The sequence below is a fragment of the Protopterus annectens genome, chromosome 12.part0 (genome assembly GCF_019279795.1).
Source record: "Protopterus annectens isolate FY-2018-M chromosome 12.part0, PAN1.0, whole genome shotgun sequence".
NCBI lineage: Eukaryota > Metazoa > Chordata > Ceratodontiformes > Protopteridae > Protopterus > Protopterus annectens.
Window position 1 is genome coordinate 319,544,205 of NC_056746.1, and position 14,892 is coordinate 319,559,096.

Consider the following 14,892-nt stretch of genomic DNA (forward strand, 5'->3'; position numbering starts at 1 on the left):
CCTTTTGAGCCTGCAGCTACTGCTGAGTTGAAATATTTGTCATGGAAGACTGCTTTTTTGTTGGCCATTACCTCTGCAAGAAGGGTTTCTGAATTGCAGGCCCTTATGGCAGTTGAGCCTTTCTTAATTTTCCATAAGGATAGGGTATCTTTACGTACTAATCCTTCCTTTATGCCTAAAGTGGTTTCTAGTGTGGCTTTAAACCAAACTATTCATTTGCCTACGTTTTATGCAAATCCCCAAACTAAAGGGGAAAGGATTTTGCACACTTTATATGTACACAGGCAGTTGCGATATTATTTGGACAGAACTAAAGGGTTCAGACAATCTCAGCAGTTATTAGTTTCTTTTGCTTTGTGCTCTCAGGGCAAGCCCGTGTCAAAACAAACTATTTCTAAGTGGATTGGATTTTGCATTGCTTTCTGTTATTCCCATCATGGCAAAGAGATTCCAGCTGGGATTAGGCCTCATTCCACTAGGGCTACTGCCACTTCAACAGCTTTTGAGGGGGTGGCTACTAAGGATATTTTGGAGGCAGCCACTTGGAGTTCAGTGCATACCTTCTCTAGGCATTACCACCTTCCACTGTACTCTAAATCCAGGGCTGGTTTTGCCACTGCTGTGTTGCAGGGCATTTTGGCAGCTCCTGCTTCATTATAGTTTGCCATCCTCCCTTACCTCTGCTTTGGGATTCTACCCAAGTGTTAGGACTGCAGCAATGTGAGATGAAGAACATAGTACAGTTTTGTACCTACCATAAATGTAGATGTTCGAAGATCCACATTGCTGCAGTCCAATTTACCCTCCCTCCTTCCCCTCTGTAGTTTGAGGTGGTTGTGTGGGTTGGGTTATCCATCGGAGGTATAATTGTATAATTGTATAATTGTATATTTTGTATATATTGTACATATTTTTGGTGTTAGGCTGGTTGGTTGTTTAGTTGTTGTCTATGGGTTTTGACCTTTCTTTTTAGGGTCTTCTGACATCTGGGGCAAGAAAAGACTGAGGATATGACGTCGGTCATGCGCATTTGTACCCTGACGTTCTGATGTCAGTCAAATGCGCCTTGACCGACGTCAGCCTTATACTCTGATATTCGGGCCGACCGAGGGACAGCGGACTACCCAAGTGTTAGGACTGCAGCAATGTGGATCTTCGAACATCTACATTTATGGTAGGTACAAAACTGTACTTTCCACTCATTCCATGCCTTCAAAAGGAATTTTTGTGGTGGGGTCAAGCATGCCAAAGAAACACAGGTCTTCCTTTCTGTGTACCACAAGCAACTCAAATAATCACAACAGACGCCTCAGACTACGCCTGGGGAGCACACATGGCAGGTCAGTGTATTCAGGGAAAATGGTCCCAAAAAGAGATGCACCTACACATCCACCAAAAGGAGATGCTAGCCGTACAAAATGCTCTTATGACCTTCAAAGACCTACTGCATCCAGGCCAGCTATTAATAAGGACAGACAACACCACAGTCATGTGGTACATAAACAATCAGGGGGGAACACATTCATACCCCCTGTGCAGGCAAGCCATGACCCTGCGGAACACAGCACTGGAATTACAAATTCAACTACAGGCACAATTCCTGCCAGGGAAGGAAAACACACTGGCAGACAACTTAAGCAGAAATATGACAGACCCACACGAATGGAAGCTGCATCCTCAAGTCTTCTCAAAGATAACTCAGGCATGGGGACTGCCAGACATAGATCTATTTGCTACCCACAGAAATTACCAGTTGGAAAAATTCTGCTCAAGGACCTGTCATCCACAGGCCTGGAAAGTGGACGCAGTCTCTTTAAATTGGACAACATTGACAGTCTATGCCTTCCCGCCTCTACCTCTACTGGCCAAAGTCCTATTAAAAACCAGTGCAGAGAGGCCACAAATGATTCTCATTGCTCCAGACTGGCCACGACAGCACTGGTATCCTCTCCTAAAGAGCCTGTCACACTCACCACCATGGATCCTTCCTCAATTTCCTCTTCTGTTGTCCCAGCACAACTACAAGACCCTTCACAGCCAGCTCAGAACTCTAAATCTAGCTGCATGGAGAATACCTTAGTTTACCAACAAACTCTCCTCTCCAAGGAGGTACAGGATGTCATCTTGGAGGCCAGGAGACCCTCTACTAGAAAAACCTACTCCGCCAAATGGAAACGATTTTGTATCTGGAATCAAGCAAAAGGTCAGAATCCTTCGGTAATAAATATACCTCAGATTTTACAGTACCTAACTGAGATGTTAAACAGTGGCCTCTCCTTCTCTTCCATCAAGATCCACGCTTCAGCCATTTCAGCACAATACAATACGGATCCTCCTTTATTCTCACATCCTCTATTAAGGCAGTTCCTCAGAGGGGCAAAAAATATAAAGCCCCCACGGAAACCACCAGCTCCAGCTTGGGACCTCAACTTCGTATTGGAGAAGCTGACATTGCCTCCTTTTGAGCCGGCTTCTTCAGCAGAGCTACAATACTTGTCATGGAAAACAGCCTTCCTACTGGCTATTACCTCAGCATGCAGGGTTTCAGAGCTACAGGCCCTCATGGCGGTGCAACCATTCATCATTTTCCATCAGGACAGGGTCTCCTTATGAACCAACCCCACCTTCATGCCAAAGGTAGTATCCAGTGTGGCTTTGAATCAGTTTTGAATTCATTTACCTACCTTTTATCCAAATCCACAGAACAAAGGAGAGAGGCTACTACACTCCTTGGACAATCACAGGCAACTTCACTATTACTTGGACAGAACAAAGTCATTCAGAAAATCTGAGCAGCTCTTTGTGTCCTATGCTACAGGTGCTCAAGGAAAGGCTATTTCCAAACAGACTATTTCAAAATGGATAGCCCACTGCATACGCTTTTGTTATTCATTTCATGGAAAATCAGTGCCTGTATACATCAGATCCCATTCCACCAGGGCTACAGCTACCTCAGCAGCTTTCCTCAGGGGGGTCCCTACCAAGGACATTTTGGAAGCAGCTACTTGGAGTTCAGTGCACACTTTCTCCAAACACTACCACCTTCCACTATACTCAAAATCTAGAGCGGGCTTTGCCACAGCAGTCCTGCAGGGCATTCTAGCCCCTCCTAATTCCGCTTAGTACCAGCCGCCCTTACTTAGCTTTGGGATTCTACCCAAGTGTGATGACTGCAGCTGTATGCACGATGAACATAGTACAGTTTTGTACCTACCATAAATGTAGATGTTCGAGTGCGCATACAGCTGCCGTCCAGGTTACCCTCCCTCCATCCCCTCTTAGGACAGGACTTATGACAAACACCTTTTACATACAACCTATTTGTGGTATTCCTTTATGGTGTACTTGCCTGCAACTATTGTTTTGATTTATCTACTTATGTATGTTTGCATGACATCGTGTTTTGCCTTCCTTTCTGGGGGCACCTGACATCTGGGGCAAGAAAAATTGAAGAAAATGGTGTCGGCTGCCTCTTTTATACCCCTGCCGCACTGACGTCAGGGAAGAAGCGACGACAACCGACGCCGGACCTAGACTTTGGAATTCGGCCGACCGAGGACCCGCCTGATGGCAGGATAACCCAAGTGTGATGACTGCAGCTGTATGCGCACTCAAACATCTACATTTATGGTAGGTACAAAACTGTACTATGTAGGTGCAGGCTTCTTCTTGGCCCGGGTTGAGTCTTTGTGAGCCTTTTGTTTCCATAGCTACCTATGAAACAATTTCTGAGTGTAGAGAAGCTACCCTTGGCTCCTTATGATCCACCTGTATTGGCCCTCATCACATGCCTGTCTTGGTAAACTATTTTTTGTGACTATGAGTTCTGTTAAGAGAATCTGAGAACTAGAAGTGATGTTCAGGGAATGATATTTGCATTTTTACAAGGACATGGCGTCCCTTCAAACCAGACCTTCTGTTTTTTCAAAAGTAGTGATGGAAATTTGCTTGAATCAGGCCATTCAGTTTCCTGTGTTTTCTTAAACCCCAGAAGGAGGAGGAAAGATTATCTGGATGCACATAGACGACTGAAATTCTAGCTGTACAAAACAAAAGACATCAGAAAATCAGAACTGTTTGTGCCGTTTTGCAAAAGTTGTTTGCCTACTGTATCTGCTATTGTTTTTCTGCCTGTGGAAAGCCAGTGCCAGGACATGTAAAAGCCCATTCAGCTAGAGCCACAGCAGTTACCACAGCATTCCTCAGAGGAATCACTACCCAGTCAATTTTGGACACAGCCACTCTATTTCCAGTCCATACCTTCTCAAACAGTTATAAACTGATTGTTGCATCTAAGGTGAGGACAGAGTTTAATTTTGCTACACCTGAAGGTATGTTGTCCTAGAGAGCCCAGTCAGAGAGAGACTTACCCACTAATCCAGTGCTTTGGAATTCATTCCATTGATGAAGACCAACAATCAATAGTATAATGAACACAATACAGTTGTGTTAAGGACTTAGTAATTGTAGATGCTTGAGTGTATTCACTGTTGTAGTCTCTTTTCTATCCCTTCAACAACTCTCTCTTCCTTGGGCATCTCAGAGTTTTCTATCCCTTCAACAACTCTCTCTTCCTTGGACATCCCAGAGTTAGAGTGAGTCTACTATACTATCTCAGTATCCCACCATCCCCCCTTCCCTGTCATCTTCCGACTTGCTTATCTTCTGAGCTGTGTAAACCCTGGAGAGGGAGATTGGAGCCTTGTGGGTATACCTTCTTGTCAGGGGATTGCCCCCAATTTTTATTTTTTGGCCCACTCATGCTATTGTGCCTGGAACAAATTCCTTGTTGTCCAGGGCAAGAAAGATCCAAAAATAGTGTCTGCCAACACCTATCTTATACCTGTGGTGTTCTGACGTCCAGGTATAAGGGAGTTGGGTAAAGCCACTGGGAGAAACTACAGCTGTGGAAGTCAGGCCAGCCTTGGGTTACCTGTAAGCATGATAGTGTTATTGATGAGGACTGCAATGGTGAATGTGCTCAAACTTCTACAATTATGGTAAGTTCCTAACACAGCTGTTGTCTGCAAGGAGAATTCAGTCTTAAGCCTTTCTCCACCCTCTGTTTGGGTGTGGGAAATGTCCATTGGCTGAATGCAACTGTTAATTTGTTAGCCTAGTCAGGAATTGGAGACTTAAGGAGAGCGATCTGTCAAGATGAGCATGTCTTGCACACCAAGTCCTAGTATTTATCAAAGACTGAATTCTCTAAGCAGATCCAACCTTGGTATGTACATTTCACTTCCTTGATATGTGTATACATCTGATCATTTCTGACTTCCAGTGTTGTTTGCCTGAGGAAATGCTTTCCATTGCCCAGGTTGTTAAAAGAGTTGTATTGAGCATGCCAGATGGAAAAAGTACACGTTTTTCTTAAAGTAATAGGCTGCTGTGAAGATGTTTTCTAGCATCCTTCACATCATTGGAGATTCCATTCCTTTTTAATTATGTATGTCATTATGTAAAAAAAAAAATACTAATAATAATCGTAAAGTTATGTGAGTCTAATGTTCTGCTTTCAACAATGCAGCAAACTAAAATTCTTTTAACATTAAAAGTCATCTTAGAAAAAAGAAATATTAAAAGTTGTCTTTGTTGCCAATTAACTGATTTTTTTGTCACTATTACTGGGCTGAAATCATCAAGTTTTTCATTTACTTTCAGGTATCTGCTGTTCTATCATAAGCAGTTCCTTGAATACGAGTAGCATTGCTCATCTAGGTCATCAGACAAGGCTGTAATGACATTAACTTACCTACTTGAAATTTGCAACAGTAAAACAACAAAAAGACAAACTTAAAAACAGTCAGCACTGAGCTCCAACAGGACCTACTTGAAACTGGCTTTGGTCTAGCGGAGTGAGGAGTGGACAAGTCGGACGTGCATCCAGCTCCTTGAGTGGAGCTAACTAAGGGAAGAGACTGCTACCAATACCTTGAGACAAAGAAGAAAGAAGGATCAGGCCAGCCTCTCCGCTGTCACAGCGCCGCATGTTCCTCCGAAGTGTGGGAAGGAGTATACACATCTCCACAAGCATCTTTTTCCATGGATGCTTCTGCTCCAACTGACCAATCATGTATATCAGTAATACATAAGTCCAGTCCATTCTTTTTCATACATTTGTATTTCAAAGTGAGGAGGAGGTGGACGGTATTAAGAGGGGGAAAAGACTTTGCAAGTATCTTTTTATTTGTGAGTTTAGTTCTTAAATGCAGTATGAAGTTAGTCGGGTTTATATATACATATATAGAATGTGTATGTATATGTAAGCCATCAATTGGGAAACTCAAAATGAAGTACTGAGACTGGTTTTCAGTATATATACTGTATAACAGAGTGCCGATGGACTGCCTATTGGAACAGGATAGATTATATTCTGTTTGGGCCATTTTTTTTTTATTCATAGCTGTGTTTTTGTTTGTTTTTGTTTCTTTATTCTCTGTCATGAGAATGAAATTCCTAAATGCAACCATCAGTAAAACTGTGAAATGGAACATGTTTAATGTGAAAGTAGTTTTTCTTAAAAATCATGTCAACATTGTGATGCATATGAGTTCACTGTGATGTTTCAAAATGTTTACCTTTTTTTAATAAGTGATTTCACTGCTCAGAAGTTTAGTTTAATAGTCAAAGCATCTGAGAGAGCAGATTGTTAATCAGACTTTGATTATTTGAATGTTGAATGACCGTCTTCAAGCTTTTCCTTGATTTTTTTAGCCTAGTTTTGCTTCCATAAGTAGAGTATGAAATTAAATTTTTTTTAAGATGAATTGAAAGGCCTGCATATCAGCAGCAACAATACTGAGCTCAAGATTTGCAAGCGATGTTTTGAAATTCTGAAACCCCCCCTCCAACATCTTAGGGGGATGGTGGATGCTAGTCTCACTTACCGTGGTGAAACATCTGTTATTTCACACCCTTTTTCTAAAGAAGGTGCTTTATAAACCAGTAACTGATTACTTATATATACCATTTGACAACAAACTGGAGCTACAAGGGAAAGGTACATTTCATTAAGTGTGTTTGAATTTCTGTTACAGTATTGCAGAAAAAGACTGAAGATATTGGTAGTCAAACTCCTAACCAGTTGATTGGATTCTAGAAGTGTATTTCCAACTGGTGCTAAATGCCTAGGTGGCATCTTTGTAATATTTTTTCAAACAGAGCCAGACATGGCATGCAGGAAAGGATGTTAAGCTGTTGGCTACTTGTATCCGTGGTCATACCTCTCAACCTCTTAGAGCAAGAAATCTGGACAAAGCCATGAATAAAAGTGGGACATGGGCTCAAAAATAGGGATAATTTTTAAATATTGCTCTTATAAACTTAGAAAGTTGATACAATAACAGGTTTTGCATTAGCATTAATTTTCTGTAGAATATGAAGTCTGAAACTCAAATGTCTGTCATATTCTGACTTCAGTCTTTAATGATTTGCCACTCATTTGCAAGAAAACCACAATTTTATGAAAAACTGACAAAAATATGCAAAAATCTGAACATTCTGCAGAAACCTGTACAGTTGAGAGGTACGTCTGTATTTGTTGTAGAGTTTGTAGATTCTGTTTAGTCAACATACTGTATTTTCTTTGTTCTCTTTCCAAGTTGTCTTGTATGTCTTCCCTTTATCTCAAATCGTCTTCTTTCTTTTGTAATGCCATTTGAATTCTAGAATCCTGTTGTGTGTATCCGCTATGGTCTGAACTTTCATAATGAAAAATGGTTTGAATTAAGACAGTATCTCTGCACACATTTCAGACAGTTTGAGACAGGTTCAAGATGTGTATCCAGAACACTGCAGCATCTGTAGCACAAGACAGATGGAAACAAAAATATAACAATTTGTACACCCTTGAGGAAAGGGGACATCCTTACAACTTCTAAGAAAGCTAACAAAATTCAGTTAGATTGAATACTTTAATTTTGAGTTATGTTGCATTTTGGGGTAGGATAGACTTGTGATAGAAATGAGAAGGTATTTTTTTAAATAAGAAACATCTTTATAAAATTTTCACTTATGACGTAGGCAGTCTTTATAAATTTATATAAAGAGAAACAAACTATATTGACATAATTGTAGTTGCAAACATTGTACATCACTTATAATCTACCCAGTCATTGTTAATCAAACATTGCATAACTCATTTAAATTGCATAACTCATTTAAATCCTGCCTTCTTTTAAACTTCATTCCTCCCCTATATGTATTCCCACAATTCCCATTTTTCTGTGTAATTTGCTCCTGCCCTTTTCTAAAGATCCCAATTCCATTTTTTTCTCTGTTACTATATTCACTACTTCTAGTCCAATTGAATTACACTTTGATTTCCATTTTCTAGTAATATGTTTTTTGGCAGCCACCATAATTAGACTCATCAAGGCCTTACTGTGACTAGGCAATTCTGATTCTGTATCATAGCTCAGAAAAGTCATTTCCCTAGATATACCAATTTACTCGCACAGGATCTCTGATATCGTTTAAAAGGAATCTTTTAAGTCTGCCAACCCATTGCACTCAGAAAATATGCTCCCGATTACCTCTTTCTTCCCCATCACACCTCTTAAGATTTGCTTTCTACCTGTGGAAAATTTTTCGGGAGTCTACTTGGTGTATAAAAATACCTGTGTAAACATTTTCAAGCAAAAATCCTACATCATCTAGATTTTGTTGCATATTTTGGAGATGTACATATATTTCTTTCTGAATTGCTTATTCAGTCTCTCTTTCCAATCCTTTCTAACCTCCTCTGATTGAATTTTATAGTCATCTTGCACTATTTTATATGCTATACTAATTATGACTTTTTAACAGCAGCTTCTTTTCTAGATTCTGCTAAAAACTCTACCAGTGCTAATGTTTCATTTAGGACCCCCTATTTCTTTTTCTTTGCCTATACTCTGAAATTAGTCCCTTTTTAACACTTTTATTGAATTATCACTTGTGACATAGGCAAATTTACATAAGTTCACGTTTACAAACCGTATACTTTACATATATTACTGTATATCATAAAACATAAGCAACATTAAATAAATTATTGAATTCCTGCCTTTTTTCTTTATTTTTTGTAACAAGAAACATTATTAATCCATCACTTGCACATAGGCAAACATACATTTATATAAATGAAAATCCACATGAGGAAATATTCTCTGGAGTCCACTTGGGGTATAAAAATATCTGTGTAAACATTTCTAAGCAAAAATACTAAATCTTCTAGATTTTGTTGCATATTTGAGAGACATAGATATGTCCTCCCATTGTTTCTTTCTTATTTGCTTATCCAGTCTCTCTTCCCAATCCTTTCTAACCTCTTCTGATTGATTCTTATAGTTATCATTCAATATTTTATATGCCCTAGTAATTATTCATTTTTTAATGGAAGCTTCTGTTCTAGACTCTACTAAAAACTCTACCAGTGCTGGTCTTTTGTTTAGGACTCTCCCCCTTTCTTTCTTTTTGCCTGTACTCTGATAGCAATCCATGATGGGGATAGAGAAAGCAGTTTCTAACCTGCAGTTCAAATACATTCTTGGTGCCTTTCCATTCTATTACCTTTCGCCTCTCTAGTTATTTGCTCCTAATACCTTGGTTCCTTTGCCAGTTTTTGCCAATAAATTCCAGCCTCTTCTTGCCTGTTGTCCGTATCCCTGATTGCAGTCATCCCTATTAGCAGAATCTTTCTCCAGTCCTGTGTTGGCTTAGTTCTTAAATACTTTCTGGTACTTTAGGAATATAATAATCTATATGATTATTGTTATTCTCCGTAAAGATCTGCATCCAAAATCCCAGTCTGTCCTTGTTTCTTGAGCCTCCCCCCAGTTTCTGCATCATCCCTTTCCACTTTGAATTATAAGTTTGCTTGTGCTATCTATAGGAGCCTTAACTGTGTTCCTCCGAAATACCCCTCAATTTGGGTAATCCCAATCCGCCTTGTTCTGTTGGAAGAATCATCTTATCCCACTTGACTCTTGCCGTCTTCCCCTCCCAGATAAAATCCATCAGCTCTTTTTTAATTGCTATCCACAACTTCCCCTGTGGTGATAAAAATATGCCTGACATGTCTATAAGGTAAAGGGACTGAAAACATAACTGCTTGTATCTTCCTATCCATATCCGTATAATAGAGCTTTCAATTTTGCAGTTTTTGTATTATCTTCTATTTAGTCTCTTCCCACATATCCTTGGCTGCCACACCGGAATCCTTTTTAATCCATACTCCTATATATTTCATTTTATCATATCCTCATAGATATGGATATTCCTGAAACAATTTGTGTTTGGGTACATAATTTACAGCTACTTCCTTTGTTTTAACTGCATTAATTTTGTATCCCAAAAAGATTTAAAACTGGCTCAAAATGTTCCACAACACAAAAATGTCCTTTTCTGGTTTTATCAGGTATAAAATAATATCTACAAATAGAGCCAGCTTTTCCTGACTACCATACCAATTGTATCCTTGAATTTGAGTCCCTTATTTTCTTTGCCAGTTATTCTGAATATAATGCAAATAACAAAGGGGAAAGAGGACACTCTTGCCTTGTTCCTGTGTTCAAGCAGAACTTATCAGAGAGGAACCCACCCACTTTCATTTTCACCTCTGATCCCTCATATGTCCTCCTAATCAACCTTCTACTTTTATAAGGGAATGCAAATGCTTCCATTGCCCTCCGTATAAAGTCCCAGCTTACTCTGTCAAAAGCTTTCTCTGCATCAAGACCCACCAACAACAGTGGTATTTTCTTACATTCTTCTTCCCTCTGGATTATTAATGTTCTGTTAATGCTGTCACGTTTGCTTCCTCTCCACAAAACAGCATTGATCCATATCCATCTAGTTTGGCATCATTTTTGCCACTCTTTTAGCCGTTATAGACACAAACTTTTTATAACATGGTTTAGTATTGAAATGGGCATATATGGAGTTGGATCTGATGGGTCTTTACCCCCTTTAGGTATTATAGCTACCACCGCTTTCTTCTAGGATGTTGGTACCTCTTCTTGCTTTCCATATTTCTCTGCTCTATAGAGACTTTCATAGAATTACTGAAATAGTTCCAATACCGCTACAGGTTCTCTTGTTATCTTCCTTGCTGTAGGCTCCCTAAGCTTGGCGACAGCCCTTTCTACTTTCTGTTGCCTGAGTCATGAAGTTGTTTAACAGCAACTTTTCTAAACTTGTACATATTATCGAGACAATCCCTTATTTCCTGTTTAGCATTCTGCAGTTGCTACTCCTCTTGTTCTGTGAGATTCCCTCTATTCTGCAATACTTTAACATTTGTCAGTCCCTCTAAATAATTCTTATTTCTTAACCATATTGCCCTTTCTTTTATTTCCACCCTATTTTTAAACTTTACTTTAATTTTATCCCACTCCTTAGCTGTATTTTCAGAAGAAATTTCTATGTTCTCTAATAGGTCCTGAATAATTTCCATTACCCACTCCTTAAATTCCTCTTTTCAACAGATAGATGGGAAAGCAGCACCAGTGTCTCATTTTATTTTATTACCCTGTGCTTTTATTTTAGATATTGTCACATGATCTAAAGTAGTTATTGGGTGCATATCAAAACTTTCAATTAAATGCACATGTTCCTGTTAAATGTAAATTCTGTATAGCCTAGCCCAGTTTTTGTATCTTGGGAATGTTGTGTCTTTCGGCTTTTTCCCGGTTAGGGGTCGCCACAGCGGAACTCTGGTCCGCTAATGATTGGTAGTTGATTTTTACGTGCCGAGTTACCAGCCCTGACGCACAACCTTCAACGAAGGTACGCCCATTCACGCATGTCTCCACGTAGAAGACGCTCTATCTGAGAATCGAACCGGACAGTGTCTTACTGTGAGGCGACAACGCTACCGCAGCACCACCACCGTGGGGTGGGAATAATATGTAAATTCACTGCAAACTCCTAGTATTGAATTTGTCTTCCATGACAAATATTTTCATAAATTTCGTCAAAAACCTACCCTTGTTTGTTATAGTTTCCCTTCTTGGCACCCCAGACACATATTCACTACTGCAAGTCAAATTTCAGTCCCCACCTGTAAGTAATATTCCTTGTTGAAAGCTGATTATTTCTCCCAGAATTTTCGTAAGCTTCATTATAGCATTTTAGGTAGAATATGAATACATGCCAGTGTAATCCTCCTCCTTTGCCAGTAGCTCTTAGTACTGTAATTCTACCATTATTATCTTTTTTATCCTCTTCTTTCACTATTGGAGCTCCTCTTGCAGTTAATATAAGTACTACTGTTTTCCTTTGTCCCAGGTATTCCACAGGATAACCACCCTGAAAACCTTTCTTTATCAAATTCACATGTTCATTTTTTTTCCAAGTGCGTCTCCTGTAACATAGCTGTGCAATCTACATTTTTTAAATATAGTTCACTACTCTCTCTTTTTTGCATTTATCTGTGAAACCATTAACATTTAAAGACATTACAAAAAGCATCACTGTGTTAAAAAGTTATTTCCACCTTTTTATGTTTAACAGCTTTTTTGTTAAGTGTCTAGTTCCGGCTTTTGTGTTACATGCATACAACTGTTTGACACTTTGATCTTTTATAGAGTTGTTTCTTGTCCCATCCATTTGAGCCTATGTCACATCTTACAAAACTTTTTTTATTGAAAGCCCTAAAAAAAAAAAGACACCCAGTACCCCTTAAAACCTGTTAATACTAACACAGAAAACTATGTACATTTTCAGATATTGAAGTTTTACCCTTCTAATAGGAAGTGTGTCGCAAACTGACAGCTACGCTTACAGACTTGACCCAAAAGAAAGGTTATCCATGCTAAGATGCATGGTACAGCCTGTGCTTCTAAGTGCTGTCTGGTTTTGTCTTACCTTTATAGTTCTCCCAGCTAGAAAAACACTTGAATGCTTTCAGAAAACATTATCTCCTAGCCATTTCTCTTTATCAGATTGTCTCCATGGATACACAAGGCCCAGATACAGTGTTGCTGCTAAGCATACATTTATTTGCTAGAAAAAAGCTTTATAATCGATTTTCTGTTCATTTACTTGCTTTCTTTTAAAACATGTTACTAGATCAAGTTAAAGTCTTTAATCCAATCATTCCATTCCCATATGCAAGAATGAGAAAAAGTACATTTTTTTTTCTTTTATCACGCTGTTTTGACCAGACTTTTCTTCTTTTTTTTACATTTCAGTGCCTACATTTCTTAAATCTGGAGACGAAGGTAGAAAAGGAAACATATAGGAAAAGTAACTGAGAAAACTTTACAGCATGCAAAGAAAATCATATGCTATATAAATATTCCTATTAAGAAAACTTTTTTATTTTACTTAGTGAACTTTCTCCCTTTTATTCCCCCTCCTAAGTATTTTTCTGAACATTAATGACATGAAGTAGGGGATGTACTTGAGTCCCCTACATGTTTAACAAAGTCAAAAAAGTCCAGTATTTCCAGATTTTCTTGTTCTGTCATGTTTCACAAATATTATTATTACTTTATAATCACACATTTAATTTCCAAGTTACTGGTTTTATTCCTGTTCATGTCCAGCTCCCAAATCCTCTCTCTTCTTCATTTCCAGTGTACTCTGGATTCTTCCAGTCAACTTATGTGCTTTCTTTTTCTCCTCTCAAGCATTTTCCATTAAAACTTTGGAAATTCTGGCTTCATTGGCACAGTCTGACTGTGGTTTTTATTACCAGAAGAGCAAGAAGCAGAATATCCTGCTGTTTCACAGCTCACTTTTTGTTAGACAAACTTTTGTATTTCTTCCTTAGAATGTAGTGCCTCAAAAAATGATCTTTCCCTCCAGGAAAGAATATTTTGAAGATAGCTGGGTACAGCAGTTTGAATCTTATGCCCGCTTCTCTGCATTTTCTTAATAGTGGGATATATTTACTCCTCTTCTGCCTGCTGTACAGTGAGTAATCATTTTGCACGCTCTGCTGTCTCCCACATTTAGTAGTTTGTCCTTCTGCCACATTTTTATCAGAATTGACTCCTACTGTACTGGTAGGATTTTATCTTTACTATTAAAGATCTAGTCTGCTTTCCCATAGCCAGGTTTGAAGCATACACATGATGTGCCCTTTCATTTAACAACTCCTGATGTGGAATACCAGTCCTGTTGCTTATTTGTGCTTTCTTAAATGAATACATTCTGTTCCTTCCAGCTTATGTGGTACAGCAGAAAATCTGAGGTTTTCCCTACGTGCTCTGTCCTCTTAATTCTTTTATTTTTTTAAACATCTCTTCTTGAACAGCCTCCTATTCAGCCAGCCTTTTCTTCATTTTGACTTCTGATTTTTGCAGTTTTATCACCTTATCTGAATATCTGTTTAAAGCTTCTTCCATTTTTTTCCAGGCTTTTGTTATTTGAGTTGACAATGGTGTTTCATTTATTTTAAGCAAGTCTGTGTACATCTGGGTTACTGGAAGTCATATCTGGAGCTTGCACTGCTTTTTGCTGAACGACTGCAGTACACTTCCCTGTCAGTGTTTTTCCTCAAATTTTATAGCTGACTTTCTTTCAGGTCCTCTGTATTTCTGTTTTTCCTGGCATCCAGGCAGCGCACTTACTAGCCTGTTACTGAAATTTACCCAGAAATACAAGTCCACTGGCCTTCTGTACTGAGTTTCTGTTTTCACACTAGGAGAGCTAGAATTAAGCTGTTACTCAATGTGCAGCCATCTTGTAAGTCAGGAATGAGACTGTATTGGCTGTCGTATCAGTCTGTCTTGCTGACATTTTGACTGATTACCAGTGTTTTAGGCATTTGTGGTCCAGGTTTCAATCCGATTGTCACGGAGTTTGCTAGAAAGTGAGTGATTTCATACGTGCAAGGCATCTCTAACAAGGGCAGGATCTGAGCATGCTTGTATTGAGTTGCAGAAGCCAAATTACTTG

General features: G+C 39.0%; 1 protein-coding gene across 4 annotated transcripts in view; it reads left to right on the forward strand.

Annotated features, from left to right (window-relative positions):
- Positions 1-6,498, forward strand: part of LOC122816538 (ubiquitin carboxyl-terminal hydrolase 22-A) — a 2,071,246-nt gene extending 2,064,748 nt beyond the window's left edge. For all 4 annotated transcript variants that reach the window (XM_044089386.1, XM_044089387.1, XM_044089389.1 and 1 more), the window contains one exon: positions 5,665-6,498. In XM_044089386.1, coding sequence (XP_043945321.1) covers positions 5,665-5,707 — 43 coding nt within the window. In that variant the 3' untranslated portion in view covers positions 5,708-6,498. The remainder of the gene's footprint in view (positions 1-5,664) is intronic.
- The last annotated feature ends 8,394 nt before the right edge of the window (positions 6,499-14,892 follow it).